Source organism: Dendropsophus ebraccatus, chromosome 11 (genome assembly GCF_027789765.1).
Source record: "Dendropsophus ebraccatus isolate aDenEbr1 chromosome 11, aDenEbr1.pat, whole genome shotgun sequence".
Classification (NCBI taxonomy): Eukaryota; Metazoa; Chordata; class Amphibia; order Anura; family Hylidae; genus Dendropsophus; species Dendropsophus ebraccatus.
In genome coordinates, this window is record NC_091464.1 from 98,281,830 (window position 1) to 98,292,388 (window position 10,559).

General features: G+C 48.2%; 1 protein-coding gene across 1 annotated transcript in view; it reads left to right on the forward strand.

Annotated features, from left to right (window-relative positions):
* LOC138767263 (glutamine amidotransferase-like class 1 domain-containing protein 3, mitochondrial) overlaps nt 1-477 on the forward strand; it is a 45,872-nt gene extending 45,395 nt beyond the window's left edge. Inside the window, exon 7 of the mRNA XM_069944682.1 lies at nt 219-477. Within this exon, the coding sequence (XP_069800783.1) occupies nt 219-349 (131 nt within the window). The 3' untranslated portion in view covers nt 350-477. The remainder of the gene's footprint in view (nt 1-218) is intronic.
* Nucleotides 478-10,559: the final 10,082 nt, after the last annotated feature.

A 10,559-nucleotide genomic window follows, 5' to 3' on the forward strand; every position in this document is an offset into this window, starting at 1 on the left:
CGGTGGAGTAAGGGAGGGTGCGGTGGAGTAAGGGAGGAGGAGGGAGGGTGCAGTGGAGTAAGGGAGGGTGCGGTGGAGTAAGGGAGGGTGCGGTGGAGTAAGGGAGGGTGTGGTGGAGTAAGGGAGGAGGAGGGAGGGTGCAGTGGTGTAAGGGAGGGTGCAGTGGTGGGGAGGAGGAGGGAGGGGCCTCAATGTTTTGCTCCTTGACCCTTCCCCATACGAGATTCATGTGGACCGGACCTGCAGAGTTGTCACCACCCCGGCTTTCATGGGTCACGCCCCCCTGCACACTATATTTGATGGGATTGGAGCCATGGTGTCTACTGTGATCAAACTGACTGAGAAGTGACGCCCCCGCGAGTGACTGTGCTGTGGCCCCCCCAGTGACTGTGCTGTGGCCCCGTCCACCATCATCACTGGACTCCAGAGGGATAAGTAACCATGGAAACCTCTGCTGCAATAAATTCTACTCCACCATCCTGCCTGCTGTGTTCTCTTCATAACTGTACACACTGCGTACATTATATAGTCACCCAGATGGCGGAGGGGGCTACGTGTAGTCACAGGAGCATATTATAGCAGTATATTCCTGTATATAGGAGCAGTATTATAGCAGTATATTCCTGTATAGAGGAGCAGTATTATAGTAGTTATATTCCTGTATAGAGGAGCAGTATTATAGTAGTTATATTCCTGTATAGAGGAGCAGTATTATAGCAGTTATATTCTTGTATATAGGAGCAGTATTATAGTAGTTATATTCCTGTATATAGGAGCAGTATTATAGTAGTATATCCCTGTATATAGGAGCAGTATTATAGTAGTTATATCCCTGTATATAGGAGCAGTATTATAGTAGTTATATTCCTGTATATAGGGGCAGTATTATAGTAGTTATATCCCTGTATATAGGAGCAGTATTATAGTAGTTATATCCCTGTATATAGGAGTATTATAGTAGTTATATCCCTGTATATAGGAGCAGTATTATAGTAGTTATATTCTTGTATATAGGGAGCAGTATTATAGTAGTTATATTCCTGTATATAGGCCCAGTATTATAGTAGTTATATCTCTGTATATAGGAGCAGTATTATAGTAGTTATATCCCTGTATATAGGAGCAGTATTATAGTAGTTATATCCCTGTATATAGGAGCAGTATTATAGTAGTATATCCCTGTATATAGGAGCAGTATTATAGTAGTTATATTCCTGTATATAGGCCCAGTATTATAGTAGTTATATCTCTGTATATAGGAGCAGTATTATAGTAGTTATATTCCTGTATATAGGAGCAGTATTATAGTAGTATATCCCTGTATATAGGAGCAGTATTATAGTAGTTATATTCCTGTATATAGGGGCAGTATTATAGTAGTTATATTCCTGTATAGAGGAGCAGTATTATAGTAGTTATATTCCTGTATAGAGGAGCAGTATTATAGTAGTTATATCCCTGTATAGAGGAGTAGTATTATAGTAGTTATATTCCTGTATAGAGGAGTAGTATTATAGTAGTTATATCCCTGTATAGAGGAGCAGTATTATAGTAGTTATATTCCTGTATATAGGGAGCAGTATTATAGTAGTTATATTCCTCTATATAGGAGCAGTATTATAGTAGTTATATTCCTGTATATAGGAGCAATTTTTATTGTAAAAAGCAAACACAAATTACAAATTAAATAAATAATCCGACAATACAAAAACTGAAATTCCAGGCATTTTACACACTATTACTCAACTAGAGAATATGCAAAAAAAATATTTAACTTAAAGAGTCCGTATCTGCAGGGAAAAAAATTTAGAACACAAAATGTAATATAAAATGAAATCAATCAGTTTACACCATAGACACATTCCTCCATAGTTTCCTATTCTCCTGGTTCCTCCTCACCTCTAATGCTTTTACCCAGTGGAGTTCGGACATGATTTGGCTGACGGCTGTGATATGATGGAATGGCTTGTTGTGTATGGACACGCGGGTTCTCATATGCCAGTGGTAATATTTTATGACTGTTATTATTAGGTACATTGTCCCCCTGTCAATGTTACTGTTACTGGAAGGAACGCCATAGATGATGTCAGGATACGTCAGGGACTGCAGCAATGGGATGTTGAGCTTGCTGGATACTTCTTCCCATATTTTCCTCCCTCCCCAACAACCAGAAATAAAATGCTCCATCGTCTCCTCTTCCTGACAACCAAGGGGGCACTTCCTATCTGAGACACTCAGGTATTTCTAATTACCTCTGACAAAAAGCCTTCCATGTAGTGACAACCAAGCTATGTCAAAAAGTTTGGCTGGTAGTCGCTTCCCATTGAGGAACTTAAGGCTTTCCTGCAGGGTGGTGGTCACACAATCCCTCAAGGCAAGTGGAGAACAGAAGAAAACCCTACATATTCGGAAGTACAATTCTTTTCTTGACTTCCCCTCAATGTAAGACTTCTCCAGCTTCCACCTCCTGACACACTTCAGGCCATACGCCACATACTGGGGGAGGTAGTCTCTCGTCCTTCTCCACCTCTTGAGACTGCCACCTCGCACCCAGGATTCTGCAAAAGGCAATATCCAATCCCTGATACTATTTACCCACAGAGGACTGTTGTTTGAGTCCAGGCAACCAAAATTCACTTTTAGAAACATGGAGTCAAAGAACACCCTTGGATTAAGCATATCCAGTCCACCCTCTCTCCTCTGCAGGTAAGTTATACCCCTTTTTATCATGTTCAACCTGTTCCCCCAAAAAAGCTGGAAGAACAGGCTAAAGAACCTAGCCGAGAAAGATTCTGGCAAAGGAAAGACGACAGAGACGTACCAGAAGACAGGGACCAGGTAAGTCTTCAACATCGTAACCCTTTCTCTATAGGTCAGCCTCCAGTTCTTCCATCGTTGAACCTTTGCATTTCCGGCATCCAACTTCTCTTCCCAATTTAACCTGACGTTGTCATCCCTCCCAAATTTAACCCCTAAGATCTTAATATAAGAGGAGGCTTTCAAAAACTGCGGCAGATCAAAAACTGGATCACTATCTAATATCCAGAGAGCTTGACTCTTCGCGAGGTTGACCAGAGACCCTGAGGCCTCCGAGTAGCTTCTGATGGCTGCAGACAACATCTCCACCTCATGAGGCTCAGATATGACTACAGTCACATCAGGCAACAACATCCAGGGGCAAGCAATGAGGGACCGGTACCCCCTGAAACCCACACCGCTGCAGTGATCTCAGAAACGGGTCTAAGGCAAACACATACAGCAGTGGACTCAGTGGGCAACCTTGTCGCACCCCTGCCTCAACCCTGAACGTGCCACCCTGCCAACCATTGATCAGAGGAAAGCTCTCAGCCTCACAGTACAAAGTTCTCAGCCAATCTATGAATTGTCTGGGAATACCGTACTTTGTCAAAGTGGCCCATAGATACTCATGATCAACTCTGTCAAAGGCTTTAGCCTGGTCAAGACCTACAACATATCTCCCACACCCAAGGACTTTACATCTCTCAAACATCTCCCTGATGGAGAGCACCGCTCCAGAGATGTTCCGCCCTTGTACCGTGCCATACTGACAGCCTGCCAACAGTGCCGGGGACAAACAAACTAATCTAGAGAACAGAATTTTTGCCAGAATCTTCCTATCAACATTCAAGAGGGCAATTGGCCTCCAGTTCTTGATGTCGCTAGGGTCTTTACCTTTAGACAGCAAAATCAACGATGAGACCCTCATGGATGGAGGCATCAGGTGATTTTCTAGACAATTCCTATATACATCCACGAGGATTGGAGCCAAGAGGTCTCTAAATTTCTTATAGAATTCAGCTGTTATCCCATCTGGACCTGGTGCCTTCTTCAGATATAACTTATCAATGGCCTCTTTGACCTCCTCCACCGATAATTCTGCTGTCAAAGGAGAAAAGTCCAAATTGTTAGTATCAGGCACTGGAGTTGCCTCCAAGAATTGGGTCAGTTTTTCCTTATCCAATGCCTTCCTCTGAAACAAGTCAGTATAGTAGGATCTCACGACCCCCAGGATACCCTCCTGCGATTCCTGTAAAACACCCTGGGAGTCAGTGAGACCGCTGACAGGTTTCTTTGCCACCCGCTCCCGGCAATTTTCAAAGGGATCAGGAGACCCTAAGGACCCATAATCCCATTCAACTACCAGGGAGGTATACCTACTGTATTGATACTGCCTTATCTCAGATTTCAGCCGGTCAATCTTCTGTTGGTTTTCCCCACCCGCCGAATAGAGTGACTCCAATTCTTTACGCAGCCTGAGATACTGGCCATACTTACTTTTCCCTCTATTAATTGACAGTCTCTTTAAGAGGGTTCTGATCTCATCCTTGACGTCCTCCCACCAGTCGGCCATTTGATCATAAAAGTCCACTCTCTCTAGCTGACTCATTAAAAGAGAGTGAACTTGTTCCTGAACAGAAAGATCCTCTACAAGACTGGAATTGAGTCTCCATAACCCTTTACCTATGTCTGGACACTTTGTAGCACCCAAACAAAAATACAAGGCAAGATGGTCTGAATAGAGAACCAACTTTTCATCTTTCTGACTGATGACCTCTGTAGGGCTTACCAGGGCTAGGTCTATTCGACTACTTCGCCCACCACATGAGTAGGTATATTTTGGCCTCCTACCACCCTGTGTAAACTCATCAGACAATCCAGCTTGCAGAATGATTCTGTTGAGGACCTTAGAATCCCTGGTCAGTGGTCTATGAGAGGATCTATCGTCAGTTGACCTAGAGGCATTAAAATCCCCCGCCAAGACCACCGGAACAGATGTAAAAAGGTATGGCTTTACTTCATTATAGAGGTTAATCCTCTCAGTCACTGTCTGTGGACCATAGATGTTAATAAGCCGGAGTCTTCTACCTCGAATGGTAATTTCCAGCACTAAGCACCGTCCCATTAATACTTCTGTTAACTTATGTACGGTGACATCATGGGTGTTAAAAAGGATAGAGACCCCGGCACTCGGTTCCACAGCCAGTGACCAAAAGGAAGGACCATGCTGCCATTCCCGCTCTGCTTCTCGTAAGAGCCCTAAAGTATTTAACCGGGTTTCCTGTAAGAAAAACACATCGGCATCAAGGTATTCCAGATGCTCATAGACAGCCTGCCGTGTCCTCCTCACTCTTATACTATTTACGTTACTGGAAATGAAGTTAAGGGTAAAGTCCCAGAGCTATAACCCCCATCATCATAGGTCTGAATCAGAGTCCTCATGTTCACCACCCGTCTTCATGTCTGACTCAGTCTGCTGCTCAACTTGGGGGAGTCTCCTTTTTATGGGGGGGAGGATCGCCCTCCGGCTCCTCATCAAACTCTTCTCGGACTCTGTTCAACTCTTTTTCCATCTCTGCTTCTACATCTGACTCTGATAGGACACTGTACCTATTCTCTACCACCATTACACCTGGTTCTGTACTCACTTTCTTTTTAGAAGGTTTCCGGACAGTAGTCCATTCACCTTCAGGCATGCGGCTGGACTTATCTTTCTTCTTTCTCTTCTGTGGATTTTTATTACTCTCAGCATCAACCTTTGGGGCAGGAGAAGACATGGCCGCGGAGTGCTGCACAACCTGTTCAGCACCTTCCCTGTTCTCTTCAATGGCTACTGGATGGGGCTGGTCTTGCACTATATCATTACTATGGTGCTGGGGCTCTGGCTGTGATAACATTGACCCTGACAACAAGGTCTCCTCCTCCAGGTCATCTGCCCCTTCCAGCAGGTCCTCATCAGGGAAGTCCTTACAAATGTTATGCCAGGCATCCGGACAGTCCCTATGGGGGTGACCAATCTTACCACAAAGATTACATCTAATGCTCTTACACTCCGCACTCACATGACCGGTCTCCCCACACAGATGGCACTTCAGGACGGTACACACACTCGCTATATGGCCAGGCTTCCACACTTAAAACATTTCCTAGGCTGACCTGCATAAAAACAGAGCAGTAGGAGCAGTATTATAGCAGTATATTCCTGTATATAGGAGCAGTATTATAGCAGTATATTCCTGTATATAGGAGCAGTATTATGGCAGTATATTCCTGTTTTAATTGAGCAGTATTATAGCAGTATATTCCTGTTTTAATTGAGCAGTATTATAGTAGTATATTCCTGTATATAGGAGCAGTATTATAGTAGTTATATCCCTGTATATAGGAGCAGTATTATAGTAGTATATTCCTGTATATAGGAGCAGTATTATAGTAGTTATATCCCTGTATATAGCAGTATTATAGTAGTTATATTCCTGTATATAGGAGCAGTATTATAGTAGTTATATTCCTGTATATAGGAGCAGTATTATAATAGTATATTCCTGTATATAGGAGCAGTATTATAGTAGTTATATTCTTGTATATAGGAGCAGTATTATAGTAGTTATATTCCTGTATATAGGAGCAGTATTATAGTAGTTATATTCCTGTGTATAGGAGCAGTATTATAGTAGTTATATTCCTGTATATAGGAGCAGTATTATAGTAGTTATATTCCTGTGTATAGGAGCAGTATTATAGTAGTTATATTCCTGTATATAGGAGCAGTATTATAGTAGTATATTCCTGTATATAGGAGCAGTATTATAGTAGTTATATTCCTGTATATAGGGAGCAGTATTATCACTGGCGGAACTACCGCTGTAGCAGCCGTAGCGGCCGCTACGGGGCCCCGCCGTATCGGGGGCCCGTGGCGCGGGCCCCCGGAGCTCACATAGCCTGTAGCACCCGGCGGCCGAGCAGGCCTCCCGGGTGTGCTACAGCTGTTTGGGGTCCAGGCAGTGGCCACGAAGGGGGGCCTGCGGGGCCCTCCCGATCAATTACTCTTGTGACCGCAAGCATTGTTTTGCTTGCGGTCACAAGAGTCCAGCTCCGCCTTCCCCCGGCTGCTGCGCATCCCAGAGCTCCCTGCGCGCCTTGGGCCATGACTTCCGGTTCCGGCGCGCAGGGAGCTCTGGGATGCGCGCGCTGCCGGGGATAAGACGCGACACCCCCGGCAGCCGCGCAGTAGCCGGGGACAGACCGAACCGAGTGAGGATCGACGTGGGAGCGCGTTGTCAGGTGAGTTAAGTTTTGTTTTGTTTTTTATCAGCCTGCAGGGTGGGGGGAAATAGGGGGGCATCTATGAGGGTGGGGGGAAATAGGGGGGCATCTATGAGGGTGGGGGGAAAGAGGGGGCCATCTATGAGGGTGGGGGGAAAGAGGGGGCCATCTATGAGGGTGGGGGGGAGTGGGGGCCATCTATGAGGGTGGGGGGCATCTGTGAGGGTGGGGGGAAGGAGGGGGGCATCTATGAGGGTGGGGGGAAGGAGGGGGGCATCTATGAGGGTGGGGGGAAGGAGGGGGGCATCTATGCAGGTGGGGGGAAGCAGGGGGCATCTATGAGGGTGGGGGGAAAGAGGGGGGCATCTATGAGGGTGGGGGGAAGGAGGGGGGCATCTATGAGGGTGGGGGGGAGGAGGGGGGCATCTATGAGGGTGGGGGGAAAGAGGGGGCATCTATGAGGGTGGGGGGGAAGAGGGACCATCTATAAAGGAGGAGAGGGGGCCATCTATAAGGAGGGGGGAGAGGAGGCCATCTATAAGGGAGAGTGGGGGGAGAGGGGGGCATCTATAAGGGAGAGTGGGGGGAGAGGGGGGCATCTATAAGGGAGAGTGGGGGGAGAGGGGGGCATCTATAAGGGAGAGTGGGGGGAGAGGTGGGCATCTATAAGGGAGGGTGGGGGGAGAGGGGGCCATCTATAAGGGAGAGTGGGGGGAGAGGGGGGCATCTATAAGGGAGGGTGGGGGGAGAGGGGGCCATCTATAAGGGAGAGTGGGGGGAGAGGTGGGCATCTATAAGGGAGGGTGGGGGGAGAGGGGGCCATCTATAAGGGAGAGTGGGGGGAGAGGGGGGCATCTATAAGGGAGAGTGGGGGGAGAGGAGGCCATCTATAAGGGAGGGTGGGGGGAGAGGGGGCCATCTATAAGGGAGGGTGGGGGAAAGGGGGCCATCTATAAGGAGGGGGGAGAGGAGGCCATCTATATGGAGGGGGGAGAGGAGGCCATCTATAAGGGAGGGTGGGGGGAGAGGGGGCCATCTATAAGGGAGGGTGGGGGGAGAGGGGGCCATCTATATGGAGGGCAACATGGGTGAGAGGGGCCATCTATTTGGGGGGGCAACATAGGGGGAGAGGGAATACACAGAGGGGGGCATATATTATTAGGGGGTCACATAGAGTCAGGGCTACCCACTAAATGTGGGTGTAAAGGGGACAGTACAGATGTGCATTGTGTAGAGAGATGAGGATGGTGCCAGAGTGAGGAGTCTAATATGTCTGTCTGGCAGATTCTGTGGATTCGTGGCTCGGAGAAGTTCTCATAACGGCCCAGGACGGATGGAGAAGATGAAAAGGAAAGAACTCTGATCAGAGAAGACGTCCTCTGTGAGTCACTGGATATAACTGCACTGTAATGTATATGGTGTATAGAGCCTGTGTAGAGCTGGGGCCACCTCTATATGACTGGATGAGGTGATTTAGTATACTGGATTTGGTCAGTAACAATATGGTGGTGATGGTTGTGGTTGTGGTGTGGCGGTAATGTTTCCTCCCTATATACTGGTATTACTGGTAATATTGGTCTCAGTATACAGGATTTGGTCGGTAACAGTATGGCGGTAATATGTACGGTGATAATACTTTCTCTTCCAATATGCTGGTGTTATTGGTAATATCTGTCTTGGGGTATATATATATATATATTTATATACACACACACCAATAGCATCACTTGGTCGTGAAAGGGGGGGGGGGCAAGTTGGCCTTTCGCCCCAGGGCCCAGGAGACATTAGCTACGTCCCTGGGTCCAGGGGTGTCCCGGGGATTCCCAGGCAGCACAGGTGACAGGCTCGGAGTGGCTTGGCGTCCGCCGGGGGCCAGGGTAAGTACTTCTGGCGCAGGGACTTCAAGCACTAACAAGCGTTCCTGTGTACAGGCTAGGGGCGGACTCTGAGCTCACTGGTACCGGTGCTTCTGGGGATGCTGCCCCCCCCCCCCCTTGCCACCGTATTGCTGTCCCGGCAGCACAGGTACCGGTGAGCTCAGCGTCCGCCCCCAGCCTGTACCTCCGGCACAGGAGCACTTGTTAGAGATGCACCCTGCGCCGGAAGTACTTGCCCCGGCGGACACTGAGCCACTCTGAGCCCGACACCTGTGCTGCCTGGGAATCCCCAGGACGCCCCCTCGGGAGAAGAGGAGAAGACAGCCGACGGGGGAGTTAGGTGAGTTGTGTTTTATTTTATTTTCTATCTGCTTTGCAAAGGGGGATAATACAAGGTGGGGCCATCTTTGGGGTATATACAGGGGGCCATCTATGAGGGATATACAGAGGGGCCATCTATGGGGGATATACAGGGGGCCCATCTATGGGGGATATACAGGGGGGACATCTATGGGGGATATACAGGGGGCCATCTATGGGGAATATACAGGGGGTATATATAGGGGGATAATACAGGGGGCCATCTATGGGGGATATACAGGGGGGTATATATAGGGGGATATACAGGGGGGCCATCTATGAGGGATATACAGGGGAGGCATCTATGGGGGATATACAGGGGGGCCATCTATGGGGGATATACAGGGGGGCCATCTATGGGGGATATACAGGGGGGCCATCTATGGGGGATATACAGGGGGGACATCTATGGGGGATATACAGGGGGGACATCTATGGGGGATATACAGGGGGGCCATCTATGGGGGATATACAGGGGGGACATCTATGGGGGATATACAGGGGGCCCATCTATGGGGGATATACAGGGGGCCCATCTATGGGGGATATACAGGGGGGACATCTATGGGGGATATACAGGGGGCCATCTATGGGGAATATACAGGGGGGTATATATAGGGGGATAATACAGGGGGCCATCTATGGGGGATATACAGGGGGGTATATACAGGGGGGCCATCTATGAGGGATATACAGGGGGGGCATCTATGGGGGATATACAGGGGGGACATCTATGGGGGATATACAGGGGGGCCATCTATGGGGGATATACAGGGGGGACATCTATGGGGGATATACAGGGGGGACATCTATGGGGGATATACAGGGGGGCCATCTATGGGGGATATACAGGGGGGCCATCTATGGGGGATATACAGGGGGGGCATCTATGGGGGATATACAGGGGGGACATCTATGGTGGATATACATGGGGGATATACAGGGGGGACATCTATGGGGGATATACAGGGGGGCATCTATGGGGGGACACCATGAGGGGGCATTTATAAGGGGACCAAATGAGAGGGCATCTATAGGGGGACAACATGGGGGACCATCTTTAAGGGGGATGGACAACACGGGGGGTAATTTATAAGGGGCCAACAAGGGTGGCATCGGTAAGGGGGAATACACAGAGGGGCATATACTATGAGGGGATCACATAGTGTCAGGGCTATCCACTAAACAAGGGGGTAAAGGGGCCAATACAGATGTGCAGTTTGTATAGAGATGAGGATGGTGCCATAGTGAGGAGCC